Below are 19,806 nucleotides of genomic sequence, written 5' to 3'. Positions count from 1 at the left end.
ACTATGTATTAGCTAGACAGACAATAATATGACTACACATTGCATTAGAAAACTCAGTACCACACAGGCTTCTAGAGAGCTCTGGTGACCTCATTTCTTGCCTTCAAAACGTTTGGAAGAAATGTAGGGAAGTAGTGTCAATATATTTAATTATCAATACTGAAATTATTGAATTATTATTTTTTTCTAAGAAGCATGCAAAAAGTCCATTTTTATTGATTTATAATCATGATATCATATGGATTATGACCTTCATAAATAAAGATGGATCCAGGATGGCATGCCTCTCTGAGAGATGGTATGGCACAGAGCAAACCACAGCAAAAAGGTCCAAAAGACTGAAGCAAGACACAGCCTCATTAGTGTAATGAAATTCAACTCAGTTCATTAAGTATGTACTGATTATCAACTAATACCTATAATTAGAGAGATATCAAAATATAAATTAGTTTACTTTGGTAAAATTGATCCAAATACATTTCTAATCATTTCAAATGCTTTAAGCTTGCCCATTCTCCCTGTACCAAAGACTGTTATCTAGTTCCTGGACCACCAATCTTTGCTACTCTTTCAAGAATGGGAACCAAGTAACAATAGCACTTGAGTCCTAATGACAGGCTTAGACTGAATTATTAATTTGCCAAACCTATTTAAGAAAACTGCAAGAAAACATAAGATTCCTATTATCTTTCAAGAAAAGATCATTGCAACTTAATTTTATATTTGTTGGGTCAAAATTCCCTATATTATTTGGGCCTTTGTGAAGAATGTATACTCACTTATCTTCTTAGGAAGTTTTAAAAAAATCTTTTTTTTGGGTTAATATTGCCAAAGAGCTTTAATTTTTTTCCTCTTGAACAAAACAACTCATCATCCATCGTTAGACAATTTTCCCCACAACACCGAACACCACTGATGTTGTTAGGACTAAACAAATCGGGTTTTTTATTTTATGGCAAAAAAATAAGTGATTTGAAGTAAATATCAATATACTATGAAACATTGTTTACAAAGCTTACTTAGTATTTAATCATATTCATGACCTCCATAGCAACCACCTCATTTAACGATTTATCTATTTTAAAATTAACTTGTGAAGTACTAAAAAGCATGTTTTGTTACTAAAAAATTTAAATGTGACATTAATCACGTTTGGCTTGGAAAACACTTGTAACAATATAGATTGGAGTCTACCTTCATGTTATAGTCTTAAAATAGGCAGAACTGCCTGTAATTTTCATATTTTGCACTTTTAAAAGGATCTGTTATTACTGTTTCTTGATTCTATACACCAAGGTAAAAACAAGGTTGTAGGTTTCTATTTGCAAAGCACATTAAAAATAGAACATTCTTAACATGGACAATCTTGTCTCTGAAAAACCAAGTTGGAGACAATTGTTCTATTTCTCGTTTTGTTTTTCAAAATTCTACCACATCATTTATATCATTTGTGCTGTGAGATTTTTTTTTAAATTAATTAATTAATTATTTTGTGGCTGCGTTGGGTCTTTCTTGCTGCACGGGGGCTTTTGGTGTGGTGCTCACGGGCTTCTCACTGTGCTGGCTTCTCTTGTTGCGGAGCACCGGCTCTAGGCATGAGGGCTTCAGTAGTGAGGCACGCGGTCTCAGTAGTTGCAGTGCAATGGGCTCCAGGCGCATGGGCTCAGTAGTTGTGGCTCACAGGCTCTAGAGCGCAGGCTCAGTAGTTGTGGCGCACGGGCTTAGTTGCTCTATGGCATGTGGGATCTTCCCGGACTAGAGCTCGAACCCATGGCCCCTGCATTGGCAGGCAGATTCTTAACCACTGCACCACCAGGGAAGCCCCTCTGCTGTGAGACTTTTTTAACAGGCTCTGGTGAAGTTCATCTTGAGATATGACTACAAAATTACCACTTAACATCAGTGTTCTTTAAACATCCTGTGTTTTGCACAGTTTAAAAGTTTAAATTTGAAACAATTTCACAGCATCATCCAACGTGGTCCTGCACCGCTGAGGTACTAGTGCGAACGTCTGAGCCGAGGGGGGTTCTAAAGCTCCCCTACCCCAGAGAGGTGTGTATTTAAGCGGTAACTCTACTCAATACTTTATAAGTAAGGGATTGATTTTATTTCTCATGTTGTAAAAGAGAATTGGAAATAGGGATAACGGAGCTCAAACTTCCAATCGTTAGAACCACTTCCGGTACCTGCGGGCGGAGGACGCGTCACTTCCGGCAGAGGTCGCGTCACCCCAGGGGCGCGACCCGAAAGCCCTCCTACCCTCCGCGGGCGGGCGTCCGGCCGAGTCAGGCGGAACCCAGGCCCGCGGTGGCGTTTCCGGCGGGCAGCGTAAGGCTGGGGTCCCTGGAGTCGGCCGCCTACGGGCGCCCCGCACGGGCTGCGTTCCGCCATGAAGTTTCGGGCTAAGCTCGTGGATGCAGCCTGTCTGAACAACTTCACGCGTGAGTGGCGGCCGCGTCGGCCCCGGGCGGCGGGGCGGAGGGCCGACGGCCCCGGGCGGCTGGAAGGAGGGCAGAGGGGAGGGCGGAAGGCCCGGAAGGGGCAGCGCAAGCGGCTGGGGCCCCGCGAGGAGGATGGGGGCGCGCTGGGCTGGCGGGCCGCTGGAGGTTGGGGCGGGCGCAGGTGCCGAGGGTTGTCCCTGTAGCTTGAGTCCTATCGTGTCTTTTCTTAACCCGGCCGCTGGCGGCACAGACACCTTTATCTGGCGCAGACTGCCCTTCATATCCCGGCCCCGTTGGTTCCCCCGCCCCCTGCGGCGCCTGGCCCTGCCCCGATCCCTGCAGCACCCGACGGTCCCGAGTGGACGTGGGAGAGATGAAGGCGGCCAGTAGGCGCCAGTTCGCGCCAGTTCACTTCCGAATCTCGGTTTCCTTATTCCAGCCCTGATGGCTGGTGATGTGAACCGCGCAGGGTTGTTGGGAGACTGGCGTGACCTCAGCGCCATTAAAGGCTTCCCGGTGGGTACCGGCGTAAACGTGATTTTCCCAGCGGCAAGCTCGTCGGGCCGAACTGGGAGTTCTGCGAGCTAAGTTAGCGTCTGGGATACTTGGCGTGCTTCTTAGTAATTCCTTACTCGAATCCTTCGCTGTAGGAGTTAGTAACATGATAGCCAAGCTTGCCAAAACCTGCACTCTGCGTATCAGCCCGGATAAGTTGAACTTCGTCCTCTCTGACAAGGTGGCCAATGGAGGGGTGAGCATGTGGTGTGAACTGGAGCAGGTGAGCGGAGGCTCTCAGAGGCCTGCAAACCGCCCCCGCCCCCGCCCTCCACGAATGCCGCCGGAAAGAGCACAGATGTCCCCCCTTTTTCTTCCCTTAGGAGAACTTCTTCAGCGAATTTCAAATGGAAGGTGTCTCCGCAGAAAACAATGCGATTTATTTAGAGCTAACATCGGAAAATTTATCTCGAGCCTTGAAAACTGCCCAGAATGCCCGAACCTTGAAAATCAAGCTGACTAATAAACACTTTCCTTGCCTCACAGTTTCTATAGAGCTGGTGAGTATGACGGGAGAGTTTCTGAAACTTCCCAGAGGATTCAAAAGTAGTTATAAGCCTAGGCTTTCTAACAGTATGTGGAAAGCTAATTGGTTTTATTAAAATGAAAGATCTGCACATCAGTATTTGTTTTCCCTTGGAGTCAGGTCCTCCTCATGTTTAAATAGCCTTGTGATCCCATAATATTCAACGACGATACTGCTTTTCCTATGAAATAGCACTTCTGCATCGTTCTTCTCTATCTGCGTATCCCAGCATCTCCATTTCTTTTACTGGTTTTGTCACCTAGTCTAGAAACCATGGTTTCTCTCCGTTTTCACTTTTGAAGCATTTGTGTGTCCCTCCCTTCTCCCACACCTCTGCTGCTGACACCTTTCAAATGACCTCTGGTTCTCGAGGAATATATCTTTCTTCCACGCTACTACCAGATGAATCCAATGCGCAGCTGTCTTCAGGACACATGTACCCCACAGGCTGTCACTGCTCACAGATTGAAGTTCACATTTCCAACTTACTGTCCGAAGCCCTTGACGTGTGGCCCAGCCCATTGTAGAGCCAACTTGCAAACACCTGCCCTCAGAGTGGTTCCCCAGGTGTGTCCCATTCTTTCCCAATTCCCAGGCTTTGGTGATGCTGGGTCTTCTCCTTGGAGTCTCTCCTCTTACTCTTTGAAGCCTTAACTCCCTTTAGCATCAGTGCTGCCTCCCTGGCCTTCCCTCATCCTGGCACCTCTCTTCCTTATGTGATTTGTGGACTTTATTTTTCGGGTGAGTGTTGTATTCAGTTTAATGCTCTTTATGGAAGAGGATTTCTCAACTTTTTTTCAATTGAAGTATAGTTGATTTACAATGTTGTGTTCATTTCTGCCATACAGCAGAGTGACTCAGTTATACATATGTATGCATTCTTTTTTTTAATATTCTTTTCCATTATGGTTTATCTCAGGGTATTGAATATGGTTCCCTGTGCTATACAGTAGGACCTTGTTGTTTATCCATTCTGTATGTAATAGTTTGCATCTGCTAACCCCAAACTCCCAGTCCATCCCTACCCCACCCACTCTCCCCCTTGGCAACCACAAGCCTATTCTCTATGTCTGTGAGTCTGTTTCTGTTTCGAAGGTAGGTTCATTTGTGTTATGTTTTAGATTCCACATATAAGTGATACCATATGGTATTTGTCTTCCTCTTTCTGACTTCAGTCACTTACTATGATAATCTCTAGGTCCATCCATGCTGCTGCAATGGCATTATTTCATTCTTTTTTTATGGCCGAGTATTATAACATTGTATGTTTATATATACCACATGTTCTTTATCCATTCATTTGTCGATGGACATTTAGGTTGTTTCCATGTCCTGGCTATCGTAAATAGTGCTGCTATGAACATATGGGTGCATGCATCTTTTTGGATTATAGTTTTGTCTGGATATATGTCCGGGGGTGGGATTGCTGGGTCATATGGTAATTCTATTTTTAGTATTGTGAGGAACCTCCATACTGTTCTCCATAGTGGCTGCACCAACTTACATCCCCACCAACAGTACAGGAGGGTTCCCTTTTCTCCCCACCCTCTCCAGCATTTGTGATTTGTAGATTTTTTAATGATGGCCACTCTGACTGGTATGAGGTGGTACCTCATTGTAGTATATTTTGAAAATTAATCCCTTGTCCATCACATCATTTGCCTATATTTTATCCTATTCTGTGGGTTGTCTTTTTGTTTTGTTTATGGTTTCCTTTGCTGTGCAAAAGCTTGTAAGTTTGATTAGGTCCCATTTGTTTGTTTGTTTTTTTTTTTTGCGTTACGCGGGCCTCTCACTGCTGCGGCCTCTCCCGTTGCGGAGCACAGGCTCCGGACGCGCAGGCTCAGTGGCCATGGCTCACGGGCCCAGCCGCTCCGCGGCATGTGGGATCTTCCCGGACCGGGGCACGAACCCTCGTCCCCTGCATTGGCAGGAGGACTCTCAACCACTGCGCCACCAGGGAAGCCCCATTTGTTTGTTTTGTTTCTATTTCTATTGCCTTGGGAGACTGACCTAAGAAAGTGTTGCTACGATTTATGTCGGAGAATGTTTTGCATATGCTCTTTCCTAGGAGTTTTATGGTGTCATGTCTTACATTTAAGTCTTTAAGCCATTTGGGGTTTATTTTTGTGTATGCCGTGAGGGTGTATTCTAACCTCATTGATTTACATGCAGCTGTCCAAGTTTCCCAGCACCACTTGCTGAAGGAGCTGCCTTTTTCCCGTGGTATATTTTTGCCTCCTTTGTCGCAAAGATTGATTGACTGTAGGTGTGTGGGTTTATTTCTGGGCTCTTTATTCTGTTCCATTGATCCATATGGCTGTTTTTTTGTGTCAGTACCATGCTGTTTTGATTACTGTAGCTTTGTATTATTGTCTGCAGGCTGGGAGGGTTATGCCTCCTGCTTCGTTCTTCTTCCTCAGGATTGATTTGGCAATTCTGGGTCTTTTTTGGTTCCATATGAATTTTAGGGTTATTTATTCTAGTTCTGTGAAAAATGTCATGGGTAATTTGATAGGGATTGCATTGAATCTGTAGATTGCTTTACTTAGTATGGCCATTTTAACAATATTAATTCTTCCAATCCAAGAGCATGAGATATCTTTCCATTTCTTTGAATCATCTTTAATTACCTTTATTAATGTTTTATAGTTCTCAGCATGTAAGTCTTTCACCTCCTTGGTCAGGTTTATTCCTAAGTATTTTATTGTATTTTTCTTTGATGCGATTTTAAAAGGTTTTTTTTTTCTTTTTTACTTTTTCTGATATTTCATTGTTAGTATATAGAAATGCAACAAATTTCTGTGTGTTAATCTTGTATCCTGCTACCTTGCTGAATTCATTTATCAGTTTTAGTAGTTTTTGTGTCAAGTCTTTAGGATTTTCTATGTGTAGCATCATGTCATCTACATATGATGACAGTTTTGCCTTTTCCCTTCCAATTTGGATGCCTTTTATTTCTTTTTCTTGTTTGATTGCTGTGGCTAACACTTCCAGTAATATGTTGAATAGAAGTGGTGAGAGTGGGCATCCTTGTATTTATCCAGATTTTAGTGGATAGGCTTTCAGCTTTTCACAGTTATTATATTGGCTATGGGTGTGTCATAAATAGCTTTTGTTATGTTGAGGTATGTTCCCTCTATACCCACTTTGGTAAGAGTTTTTATTATGAATGGATGTTGAATTTTGTCAAATGCTTTTTCTGCATCCATTGAGATGATCATGTGGTTTTTGTCTTTTCTTTTGTTGTTTTTTTAATTTTTTAAATTCTTTAAATTTTTTTATTTTTTGGCTGCGCTGCGTGGCATGCGGTACTTAGTTCCCTGACCAGGATCAAACCCATGCCCCTACAGTGGAAGCACGGAGTCTTAACCACTGGACCATCAGGGAAGTCCCAGTTTTTTCTTTTGTTGATGCGGTGTAAAGCATCAGTTTGCGTATGTTGAACCATCCTTGTTAACTTGGGATGAATCCCACTTGGTCATGGTGTCAGATTTTTTTACATGTTGTTGGATTCGGTTTGCTAATATTTTTTTATTTTTTATTTTTTTATTTTTATTTTTTCGGTTTGCTAATATTTTGTTGAGAATTTTTGCATATATGTTCAACAAAGATATTGGCCTGTAAATTTCACTTTTGCTGGTATCTTTGTCTGGTTTTGGTATTGGGTTGATGGTGGCTTAATAGAATGTCTTTGGGAATGTTCCCTCCTCTTCAATCTTTTGGAAGAGTTTGAGAAGGATCTGTAAAAGTTCTTCTTTATATGTTTGGTAGAATTTGCCTGTGAAGCCATCTGGTCCTTGACTTTTGTTTGTAGGGAATTTTTTTTTTTATTACAGATTTTATTTCACTTCTAGTGATCAGTCTGTTCAAATTATCGATTTCTTTTTCTTTTTTTTCTTTTTTTCGCGGTACACGGGCCTCTCACTGTTGTGGCCTCTCCCGTTGCGGAGCACAGGCTCTGGACGTGCAGGCTCAGCGGTCATGGCTCACGGGCCCAGCCGCTCCACGGCATGTGGAATCTTCCCCGACCGGGGCACGAACCCGTGTCCCCTGCATCGGTAGGCGGACTCTCAACCACTGCGCCACCAGGGAGGCCCTCAATTTCTTCTTGATTCAACTTTTGGTGGGCTGTATGTTTCCTGAAACTTGTCCATTTCCTCTAGGTTGTCCAATTTGTTCAAATATAATTGTTCATAGCAGTCTCTTATGGTTTTTTCTGCAGTATTAGTTGATAGTTCTCCTTTTTTTTTTTTTTTTTTTTTTTGCGGTAGGCGGGCCTCTCACTGTTGCGGCCTCTCCCCCTGCAGAGCACAGGCTCCGGACGCGCAGGCCCAGCAGCCATGGCCCACGGGCCCAGCCGCTCCGCGGCACGTGGGATCCTCCCAGACCGGGGCACGAACCCGCGTCCCCTGCGTCGGCAGGCGGACTCTCAACCACTGCGCCACCAGGGAAGCCCAGTTCTCCTTTTTCATTTCTTATTTTGTTTGGTTTCTCTCTCTTTTCTTCTTGGTGATCCTGGCCAGACATTTGTCAATTTTGTTTACCCTTTCAAAGAGCCAACTCTTGGCTTTATTGATTTTTTCTATTTTTTTAATCTCTATTTTATTTATTTCCCCTGTGATCTTTATTATTTCCTTCTTTCTGCTGACTTTAGGTGGTATTCTTTTTTTGATTCTTTTAGGCAGTAGGTTAGGTTGTTTATTTGAGATTTTTCTTGTTTTTTGAGGAAGGCCTGTGTTGCTATGAACTTCCAAGAACTGCTTTTGCTGCATCCTTAGATTTTGTATGGTTGTGTTTTCATTGTCATTTGTCTCAAGGTATTTTTAAATTTCATTCTTGATTTCCTTCTTGAACCATTGGTTTCGTAGTAGCATGTTGTTTAGTCTCCATGTAATTGTTTTTTTCTCATTTCTTTTGCTGTGGTTGATTTCTGTTTTCATGCCACTGTGGTCAGAAAAGATGCTTGAAATAATGTCTATACTCTTAAATTTGTTGAGGTTTGTTTTGTGCCCTAGTATGTGGTCAGTCCTAAAGAATGTTCCATGTGCACTTGAAAAGAATGTGTAGTCTTTTTTTTTTTAATGTAATGTCCCCAAAACAACAATTAAGTCTAACTGTTCTGTTGTGTCATTTAGGATCTCTGTTGCCTTATTGATTTTCTGTCTCAAAGAGCTGTCCACTGATGCAAGTCGGGTGTTAAAGTCTCCTACTCTTATTGTATTGTCAATTTCTTCCTTTATGTTTGTTAGTATTTGTTTTATGTATTTGGGTGCTCTGATATTAGTTGCATATATGTTGACGAGTATAAAATCCTCCTCTTGATCCTTTTATCATTATATACTGTCCTTATTTATCCTTCTTTATGGCCTTTGTTTTAAAGTCTGTTTTGTCTGATAGGAGTAGTGTGACTGCCACTTTCTTGTCAATTCCGTTTCCATGAAATATCTTTTTCCATTCCCTCACTTTCAATCTTTGTGTTTCTTTTGCCCTGAAGTGGGTCTCTAGTGGGGTTTTTTTTGGCCACACCATGCCATGCTGTGTGCGGGATCTTAGTTCCTAACCAGGGATCGAACCTGTGCCCTCTGTAGTGGAAGCACAGAGCCTTAACCACTGGACTGCTAGGGAAGTCCCTGAAGTGGGTCTCTTGTAGGCAGCATATTGCAGGCTCTTCTTTTTTATCCAGTCTGCCACTCTGTCTTTTGATTGGAGCATTTAGTCCATTGACATTTGAGGAAATTATTGATAAATATGTATTTATTGCCATTTTAAACCCAGTTTTCCAATTGATTTTGTGTTTCTTCTTTGTTCCTTTATTTCTCTTCTTGTTCTCTTCTTTGTGGTTTGATTCCTTTTATTTTGTGCTTGTGTTCTGTTCTTTTTGGTTTTTGTGAATCTATCGTATGTTGTTGATTTGTGGTTACCCTGTTTTTCAAGTATGTTAACCCCTTTCTATATCTACTTTCTTTAGACTGATAGTCATTGTAGGCTCAAACACATTTAAAAAAAATCTACATTTTCTAATTCTCCTCCCCTACGTTTTATGATTTTGATGTCCTCTTTTACATCTTCATGTTTATTCTTTTGTAGTTTGTTGTGGTTATCATCGCTTTCACAAATAGATTAAAAAAATTTTTTTTTCTTTTTAATTTGTATATTGGCTTAAATGATTTACTTTCCATTTGTTATTCCCACTTTCCTATAGCTTGTTGCTTCTTTTCTATTTAGAGAAGACCTTTCAATATTTCTTTTAGAATAGGTTTAGTATCACTGTATTCTTTTAGATTTCGCTTGTCTGAGAAATTTTTTCTCCTCCTATTCTAAATGATAATCTTGCTGGGTAGAGTATTCTAGGTTGCAGATTTTTTTCCCTTTCAAGACTTTGACTATATTTTGCCACTCCCTTCTGGCCTGCAACATTTCCATAGTGAAATCAGCTGATAGCCTTATGGGGGTTTAACTCCTTGTTTTTCTCTTGCTGTCTTTAGAATCCTCTCTTTAACTTCTGCCATTTTTTTTTGTTTTTTTTTGTGGTCTGCGGGCCTCTCACTGTTGTGGCCTCTCTTGTTGAGGAGCACAGGCTCCGGACGAGCAGGCTCAGCGGCCATGGCTCACGGGCCTAGCTGCTCCGCAGCATGTGGGATCCTCCTGGACCAGGGCACAAACCCGTGTCCCCTGAATCGGCAGGTAGACTCTCAACCACTGCGCCACCAGGGAAACCCAACTTTTGCCATTTTAATTGTGTCTTGGTGTACGTCTGTTTGGGTTCACCTTACTTGGGACCCTCTGTGCTTCCTGTACCTGGATATATGTTTCCTTCATTAGGTTTGGGAAGCTTTCAGCCATAATTTCTTCAAAAACATTTTCAATCCACTTTTCTCTTTCTTCTCCTTCTGGAATCCATATTATGCATTGATTGGCCTGCTTTATATTATCCCGTAGATCTCTTATCTTGCTTTCATTTTTTTTTCTTTTGGCTTTCTGTCTGCTGTTCTGATTGAGTGATTTCCATTATTCTGTCTTCCAGCTCACTTATTCGTTCTTCTATGTTATTCATTCTGTTATTTGTTGTCTTGAGTTCAGCTTTCATCTTGGCAAATTAATTTTGTAATTTTTCTTGGCTCCTCCTTGTTGTCTCTAGTTCCTTTTTACAGTACTCTGCAGTTCTGTCAAAAGCTTTTCTTAATACTTTCACTATTATCATTACCACCTTTTTGAACTTTTTCTCTGTTGGACTGAAGAAGTCTGTGTCATTGTTTGTTCCTTCAGGGAATTCTCTCTTGGTATTTTAACTGGGAGTGGTTCCTCCGCTTCTTCATTTTACTTGTATTTCTCTTTCTCTGAGTTTAGGAGAAACAGTTACCAACTGTGGTCTTAGAAGGCTTTTATATGCAGGAGCATCCCTGTGTAGCTTGTGTAGGTTTAACATTTTTGGTGTGAGGGCTGCTTTTAGCATGGATGCCTTTTGCCTCTCCTCAGCATGTGTTGGCCACTCTCCCCTGGAAAGGGGGTGTGCAGATGCGGCGGCTTTTGCATGTTCCCGGAGCTGCAACAGTGAGGGCAGCTGGGCCCCCCTCCTGGAGCTCTCAGCAGTGGCGGCGGCTGGCACCTGCCCACCCAGAGCCCACAACAGCAGCTTGTGTGTCTTCCCAGAGCCTGCAGTGGCTTGCACGTGCTCCTGGAGCCTGCGATGGCAGTGGCAGCTGGCGCCCGCTCCCGACACGCTCAGCGGCAGCGGTGGCTCATGCCCGCCCCAGGGGCTCATATAGGTGGTGTTGTGTTGCCTGAAAGTGCACGTGCACGTGGAAGGAAGCTCCTGTGGCGGCCCCGCCCCTCCGTTCACACGTCCTCCAATGGTGGCATGTTGCCTCTCTGGCGGGCCCAGGTATGCCCTTGGTCATGGCCACACCACACTCCAGCCCCTTCAGGCAGCCCACCCCAGTCCTCTCCCCGGGTCTGAGCTCCGAAGCCTGCGCTTCAGCACCCAGCCCCCACCCGCCCCGGTGGACACGTGTCTCAGGCTGGGCAGTGCAGGGTGGTGGCATCTCCTGTCTGTGCAGGTCTCTCTCCATTCTGCCTTCTGTAAACTGGTTGCTGGATTCTCCTCCAGGGTTCTACAGCTCCCCGTCTGTCCAGGCTGATCTCCCTGCCTGTGAGGGGACATCCAGGGTGTGGGCACCTTTCCTCTTTCACAGCTCCCTGCCTGGGGTGCAGGCCCCATCCCAATTCCCCTCTCTGTTTTGTTCTTTTTTCTTTTGTCCTACCCAGTTGTGTGGAGGTTTTCTCGCCCTTTCTGAAGCCTGAGGTGTTCTGCCAGGTCTCAGTAGGTGTCCTGTGAGCACCGTTCTGCGTGTGGATGTAGTTGTGATGCATCTGTGGGGGGTGGTGAGCCGGCGTGCTGCTCCTCCACCGTCTTAATCACTCTCTTCCTCAACCTTCCTTCCTTTTTCTCAGCTCTTTGCAGTCAGGCCGTTCTCAGAGCTAATCTGTATTTCACCTCACAGTGTAAGTATGGTGTGGTTCTAAAGTTACTTAGGGAAAAGTAAGAGAGTACCATAGCATGCTCTTCTTTCTTAAAGTGTGGAATATTTTGGTCTGTGGAGTCTCAGAGGAGCCCCTGCACATAGACAGGTCGAGTTGTATCCTTCCAGCAGCACACGAGTGTCCTGTGCACACAGAGCGGTCTCTTGGTCCCTTCTGCGTAGCGGGTCAGCTTGTGCTTCACGACGTTACACATGCTCTTCTCCCTGCCTGGGAGAACGCTGTCCCCCTCGTCTCTGTTTTCCCACGACTGGCAGCTCGTCCTTGTTCTGGTCCTGTCTGAAATGTCACCTCTTGGAGAAGCTTTTCCTGACTTCCCACTCTGAGACCCTCCTCACACGCTCACCTGGTCGCTGTTTTGCTTTCTTCAAATCTATAGTGATTATACGTAGTGCACCCAGCTTGTATAGTTTGTGTTTCCTTCCTTACCCACCTGTACCTCTGGAACAGAGGGAGCCTTATCTTATTCACCACACTCCCCAGCTCCTAACAGGACCCCATGCTGGATAGACACACCATCAATATTTGTTGAGTTGAGAACATTCCACTTAGATTTGGTATCAACTTTTTTAGTCTCTCAGTTCTTTTTTTTTTTTAAGTGTTGACGTGATACAAATAATTTTTAATTTTCCTATTGGCAGTTATCCGTGTCAAGCAGTAGTCGTGTTGTGACACATGACATCCCTGTAAAGGTTATTCCTCAAAAACTGTGGAAGGACTTGCAAGAACCGACGGTCCCAGACGCTGACGTGAGTGATGCCCGGCGTCCTGTCACTCACCACGTATTACATGGTGTGATTTGAATTCTCTGACTTTAGATAAAGTCTTGCCGTAGGTTTTATTTGAAAGTTGTGTAGTGCCTGAAAAGAGATATTCATTTTTAAAGGACACTCCAGGAAAAAAAAAATTGCAGTATTTGTCTTTAGTTGTTTACATAAAACATCCTAAAGTAGCGTTTTACATAATAGGAATGCCACGTTCTTTACAGTTAGGAGAGAGAAAATCTTGCCCAATAATAACGCTTAAGTAAAACTAAGGTAGTATTTTGGAGGACCGTCGCATTTATCAGGAGTAACGGTCCTAGGCACCAGCTTGGGTTTCACAGAACGTGGCTTTTTCCTTTGTCTCGTAAGGAGTGATGCCCAGGATGTGTGGGAGAGCCTGCTTTAGTTCTCCTGACAGGCGTCCCAGGGCCACTGGAAATAAAGGCGATGCCCAGGGGTCAAACTCTTGCTCACGATTTATTGAAGAAGAGACCGTGAAAATACAGCGAATGGAATATTTACTTGGCTTTTACTAGAAGACATCTTTGCTGGGAAAAAGCCAGCATCGTACCAAGTACTGCTGTAACCGAGTCTGGGCACTGCTGCAGAGACTGGCCCCCAGTGTTTCTGCACAGAGTAGGAGGTGGACCTTGAGCCTGGGTCTGAACCCCTGGAGGACGGCCTCCACCGGTGCTGAGTCTTAGTCCCCTGGGGCATGTGCAGGGCATCTTGGCTGCAGGGCTGCAGTCTTGGAACCAGGGAATGTCTACAGGAACATGGTCACTGATGCCACCAGAGGCAGGCATGAGTGAGTGAAGTTGTAAAATTGTTTTTCTTTTATTTTAAGAAGGACCTGTATTCAGGCAATTTAAAAACAAGATGCCAGAGCTTTTAAGCGTACGCACATTGCAAACAGGTACTGAGCACCTGTCAGTACTTGACTGTGTTATGTTAATGTTTTAGTACTTCGGATGTTTCTCATGTGCTTTATAGGTCAGTATTTATTTACCCGTCTTGAAGACGATGAAGAGCATTGTGGAGAGGATGAGAAACATCAGCAATCACCTCGTAAGTCCTGACTTCTTGGGAAAGAGCTCCCAGCGTGTGGTTTCGGCTGCGTGTCCTGGGAGCAGCCTCGTGTGATGGAGGCTTGGGGCCCCGCCGTTCACCATGTGCCATCCGCGTGGGGCCTCCCTCGCGCCCCGGCCCTGGGGGCCTGGCTGGTTGTTGAGAGCCTGCTCTGGGTCCTCTCAACCCTCCTCCCTCGCGTTTGCCCTAGTCCGTCATATCTATATTAATAGTACGTTGAGGATATATTCAGCGGTTCTGGCTTTCTTTCCGTATGTCTGGACAGCATATTACATGTTTTATCTGATAATGTACATATCTTCTTATGATCACTGATGCTGGCCTCTGTACCTGCCAGATGTCTCCGTGAGCCCAGGACAGAGATCCCCCAGGACACACCCCTCTTCCTGTAGGCAGCTCTTAGGTCAGGTCGAGGGTCATGTTTACTTCCCTGTTTACTTCTGTGAAGGTTTTCTGCCAATGTCGTGAAACGCTGTATGTGACAGTGACAGTGTTGGGGGATTGTGTGGGTCATTCTCCTTCCCTCCCGGGGTTCTCCTGAGTTCTTAACTCACCCCCAAAACTCATTCGATTGTGTCCCTGGATGTTTCATAATAGAAACCCCTGTCCACCTGGTGAGACCTTTGCTCTTCGGTGTCCGCCCCCTCCCTGCAGGACCCCTCTAGACCCTTATCCATCCCCACAGCACTGGTTCTTCCCAGGCCCCGTCTCTGCCGTTCACACTTGGCTGCTTCTCTCCCGTTGTCCCCTGGAAAGCACTGAGCCCTTCTCACTGCTCATCAGAATTCGCAGCCCTTCTCCCACCACACTGGCTGTGAGCCCCTCCTCTGCCGAGCTGCTCTGCTCAGCACTGCCTCAGTTACCTGCTAGCACCGCCTCAGTTACCTGCTAGCACCCGGGAACCCCTCCTCAAGGGGCAGCTTCCTGAAAAGGGAGATTGTCGTAACTGTCTCGGCGTGACAGCCACCCACCGTGGGGTTGCCAGTCAGCACGCGGGTAATAGGTGTTTGCGTACGGACCTGGAATGAAACGTAGCTTCAGGAGATCTTTGGAATTACAAAAGTTTCCTGAAGCCTAGAAAACGTTGATGGGCTGTTTTATCGCCACAGGTGTGCTTGCTTGAGAGTAATTTTCTTTCGTGACTTAATCTTTATAGATTTCACTTTAATTTACGATGGCTTCGGATGAAGCAGCGTGTCCTGGGCAGACATGGGTGTTCTGCTGTTCCTGCCTTGATGTTGATCCAGTTGTCAGGCTGGGAGCTTCCTCTGAGGATACCCTGGGGACCTCCAGGGTATCGAGAGGTTCGAGAGCCCCAGGAGAGAACAGGCAGGGCGAGTAAGTCAAGGATCCGATTGTTTGTTCTTTTGGTCCAAGGGAAATGAGTCAGCAAAGTCACTTAGATAAAATCATCAGAGGTGTTTTTCTCTTCCCTGGAGTGTTTAAACGTGAGAATTTTGTGGAAGCGGCTACTGCACTGTGACATACTAAGTGGAAAGGTATCAAGCATATGGAAAGTTGGAGTAGTCAAATGCATAACAAGATCTACTTGAGTAACCAGAATTCTGTGTCTGAAGATTACAGGCAAGAGAACTAAGGAAAATGAGTAGGACTTAACACATTAAAAATATCCCTATCCCGTCAGACGCCCCAGCGGCCCTTGTTGAGATGCCATCCTTGCCTTACTTCCTTTAATGAGAGACGTGGCCAGTGGGGGTGGGTTGCGTGTGCGACTCAGGTAGGAGCAGAAGAAACAGGCATGGACTGACAGGAGTCTCCGCCAGGTTTTAAGGCATTGGCATCCCCTCCGACCAAATGCCAGTTCTGGTTCAGGAGGTCTGCGGTGGGATCGGGCTGAGTTTCTGACGAGCACGCAGGGATGCTGTTGCTGTGGTGGACATGTGGGTCGGCGGTGCTTGGTGGTCGGAGCAGTGCTCTGTTGCTTACACCTCGCACGTTGTCTCAGCCTCACAGGAGCCGAGTCCTTGCAGCCACCCCGGGCCCCCCGCTGAGCGGTGCGCCCCGGTGCTGGGTGTTACCCAGCACGGCAATGGCAGCCTAACGGTCACAGGGGCTCTGTGACTTTTTCTGAATCGAGATCATTTATGTTAGGTTCCCAGTGCGTTCAGCCACTGTTCCGTAAATGGTAGGTAATCATCACTTGAGGAATCTCCGAAAGAGGTAAGACCTTGTCCAGGTCCCTGAGAAGCAGAGTATGTTGATGTGGCTAATACTCTGGCCATCGCTCACAAAATAAACACGGCGACCAGTGTTCAGGGAGCCGCTCGTGAACTCCCTTGGCAAGTTCTGTGTGAACGCTGCCCCACACCAGGCACCGGGTGTGGTCAGAGTTGTGGAGCTACTGTTTGATCACTCAGGCGGTGGGGATGTGAAGAAAGTTTCGAGAGTGTTTGAAGTCTGGAGTGAATCTAGAACCTTGCAAGCTGCCTTCTGGAGTAAATCTGTATTTATATAAAACCTGTTTTTCAAAAGCGGGGAGAATTTACAGGTAGATACTGAGTGTGTGCTTACTCAAAGCAGACTGGCCTGTGTTATGTGTTAGCTTTAGAGTCCCGGTAAGCACAAGGATTGTTTTACATATTTTATTTCAGTCAAGTATTGTGTCCGGATAAGAGAGCGGGCTTAGAAACGTCACCGTGTGTTTCTGGGTAGTGAAAGAATAATGAATTCTTCCCATTCAGAGGTACGTTTACTAGATGATGCAGCAGGGAAATGTAGAGGCTGTTTTCTATGTAACGTCAAAGCCTTGGAAATGAGAGCTCACTCAAGTTAAAAACATTTTTTGATTTTGTTACTAGGATGGAAACTATTCAGAGTTCACTAATTTTAAGGAACAAGAATGAGGTCTACTAAGTGGTGACGCTCCGAAGTAAATCTGTGTGAGATTTAGCTGCAGCTGAGCCCTGCGGAGCAGGCCGTGCTCCACACGCCCATGGTCTCTGCCCCTCTTGCTGCGCCTCTGGGATGGCTTCTCGGTGAGACGACTACCATCACCTGCGGGGGCTCGGTGGCCATCCTGCATTGTTGTTTGAGCAAAAGGCTGACTTGCACACTGCTGCACGGGCTTTCCGAAGACCTGCCAGGCTTTAGAGATGGCCAGATACCGATGGTAAAAGGCGAAATGCAGCGTGCGCTGGGCAGATGACCCAAATCTTTGTACCTGTATAGTGTCATGGTACCTGTCTCTTTCTCTGAACTTCATTTCTAGATTCTGTCCAGTTTAGAGACCCTGTTGGTTGGTGGAGGGCAGAGCTTGAAAGGAAAGGGCCCCTCTGATCTTGGGAGAAGTTCCAGGCACTGTTGGGGCGGGGAGAGGTGTGGCCAGTAGGGGCCATGGCAGTTGGTCACCAAGCCCAGCTGTCCTCTGAGTGTGGAAAGCACAGCGGCCATGGGGCCCCGCGGCTTGTTGGAGTCCTGGACACCTGACAGCATCTCCGGGCCTTTCTGAATTTGGAAATCTCACTTCCCAATGTCTGAGTGTATTTTTCAGGTAGATGGTTATGTTCTCCTGATATTCTGAAGGCTTTCTCATTATGTGGAATTGGCAGTTGTAATAGATGGTTTGGTCCGTTTAGAAAGATAAGGCAGGTGGTGAGCTTCTAACCTCACGTTCTCTTCCGGTTCTCCTCCCTCTGTTTTGCAGGAGTCGCACAGTGTCTGTGTTGTCAAGCTGCCAGCAGGGACCCCTAACCCCCCCTGTTCTCAGGTCTTCCCACGGCGCTCTGCACGTGGCGGGGCTGCTCTCCAGGGATTTCTAAGTCCCTGGCTCTCAGGCCTTGTCTTCTTGCTGATGCCATGCGGAGCTTGGTGCTGTCAGGAGTGCCCTGGGTTTTGGGGGGCTACATTGTCACCTGGTTTGTTGGAAGCTGATGTCTTTTTTTTTCCTTTTTCCTTTTCTTAACACTGTAAAATACTCAATTTTCAGATTATTGAAGCAAACCTAAATGGAGAATTGAACTTGAAAATAGAAACTGAACTAGTATGTGTTACGACTCATTTTAAAGATCTTGGAAATCCTCCGTTAGGTAAGTTTCCTGCTGGGTTATGTTTTGCTTTTGATAAATTGTTTCAGATGACATACCATACCGAGGTCTCTAGATGGAAAATGGTTGAACATTGAGGGCCTGTGTTTCATGCTCGGGAAGGGAACAAATAATGGAGCTGGATCACTTGTTACTGCGCTTTGGTGGGCAGGTGAGCCTCCTGGGCATGAGGAGCTGTGCCTCCACCAGTGGCTGAAGGCTGAGCCATGGGGCTCCCTCGTTCCTCATCCATAAAACCTGGGCTTGGGCTCAGTCTCCAAGAGCCCTTCCAGCTCTTCACATCCTGTGACTTCTCCGAAAGATTGTACTTTCTTATGCGAGGTGGAGTCAGAAATGTAGATGACACTCATTTTCTCCTACATTTTTGTGTGTGTATTAAAAATAAAAAGTTTTTCTTTCATTTTTTTACATATTTACGGGAGTATAATTGATTTACAATGGTGTGTTAGTTTCTGCCTTATAACAGAGTGAATCAGTTATACATATACATCTGTTCCCATATCTCTTCCCTCTTGCATCTCCCTCCCTCCCACCCTCCCTATCCCACCCATCTAGGTGGTCACAAAGCACCGAGCTGATCTCCCTGTGCTATGCGGCTGCTTCCCACTAGCTATCTATTTTACATTTGGTAGTGTATATATGTCCATGCCACTCTCTTGCTTTGTCACAGCTTACCCTTCCCCCTCCCCATATCCTCAAGTCCATTCTCTAGTAGGTCTGCGTCTTTATTCCTTTCTTACCCCTAGCTTCTTCATGACGTTTTGTTTTTCCTTAGATTCCATATTTATATGTGTTAGCATACGGTATTTGTCTTTCTCTTTCTGACATACTGAACTCTGTGTGACAGACTCTAGGTCCATCCACCTCACTACAAATAACTCAATTTCATCTCTTTTTATGGCTGAGTAATATTCCGTTGTATATATGTGCCACATCTTCTTTATCCATTCATCCGATGATGGACACTTAGGTTGTTTCCATCTCCTGGCTATTTGTAAATAGAGCTGCAGTGAACATTTTGGTACATGACTCTTTTTGAATTATGGTTTTCTCAGGGTCTATACCCAGTACTGGGATTGCTGGGTCATATGGTAGTTCTATTTGTAGTTTTTTAAAGAACCTCCATACTGTTCTACATAGTGGCTGTACCAATTCACATTCCCACCAGCAGTGCAAGAGGGTTCCTTTTTCTCCACACCCTCTCCAGCATTTATTGTTTCTAGATTTTTTGATGATGGCCATTCCGACTGGTGTGAGGTGATATCTCATTGTAGTTTTGATTTGCATTTCTCTAATGATTAGTGATGTTGAGCATTCTTTCATGTGTTTGTTGGCAGTCTGTATATCTTCTGTGGAGAAATGTCTATTTAGGTCTTCTGCCCATTTTTGGATTGGGTTGTTTGCTTTTTTGTTATTGAGCTGCATGAGCTGCTTGTAAATTTTGGAGATTAATCCTTTGTCAGTTGCTTCATTTGCAAATATTTTCTCCCATTCTGAGGGCTGTCTTTTGGTCTTGTTTATGGTTTCCTTTGCTGTGCAAAAGCCTTTAAGTTTCATTAGGTCCCATTTGTTTATTTTTGTTTTTATCTCCATTTCTCTAGGAGGTAGATCAAAAAGGATCTTGCTGTGATTTATGTCATAGAGTCTTCTGCCTATGTTTTCCTCTAAGAGTTTGATAGTTTCTGGCCTTACATTTAGTCTTTAATCCAGTTTGAGCTTATTTTTGTGTATGGTGTTAGGGAGTGTTCTAATCTCATACTTTTAAATGTACCTGTCCAGTATTCCTAGCACCACTTATTGAAGAGTCTCTCCTTTCTCCACTGTAT

General features: G+C 44.9%; 1 protein-coding gene across 2 annotated transcripts in view; it reads left to right on the top strand.

Annotated features, from left to right (window-relative positions):
* Positions 1-2,242: 2,242 nt before the first annotated feature.
* Positions 2,243-19,806, top strand: part of HUS1 (HUS1 checkpoint clamp component) — a 34,471-nt gene continuing 16,907 nt past the window's right edge. The window contains exons 1-6 of one of the 2 annotated variants that reach the window (XM_081244246.1): positions 2,245-2,441; positions 3,092-3,219; positions 3,320-3,496; positions 12,705-12,812; positions 13,821-13,895; positions 17,863-17,962. In XM_081244246.1, coding sequence (XP_081100372.1) covers positions 2,390-2,441; positions 3,092-3,219; positions 3,320-3,496; positions 12,705-12,812; positions 13,821-13,895; positions 17,863-17,962 — 640 coding nt within the window. In that variant the 5' untranslated portion in view covers positions 2,245-2,389. Of the gene's footprint in view, positions 2,442-3,091; positions 3,220-3,319; positions 3,497-12,704; positions 12,813-13,820; positions 13,896-17,862; positions 17,963-19,806 lie in introns of both variants that reach the window. The other variant, XM_081244247.1, reaches the window with a different exon arrangement.

The sequence above is a fragment of the Mesoplodon bidens genome (genome assembly GCF_964165515.1).
Source record: "Mesoplodon bidens genome assembly, chromosome: 9".
Classification (NCBI taxonomy): Eukaryota; Metazoa; Chordata; class Mammalia; order Artiodactyla; family Ziphiidae; genus Mesoplodon; species Mesoplodon bidens.
Note: the sequence above shows the minus strand (reverse complement) of the source record. Positions and strands in the feature narration are given on the sequence as shown.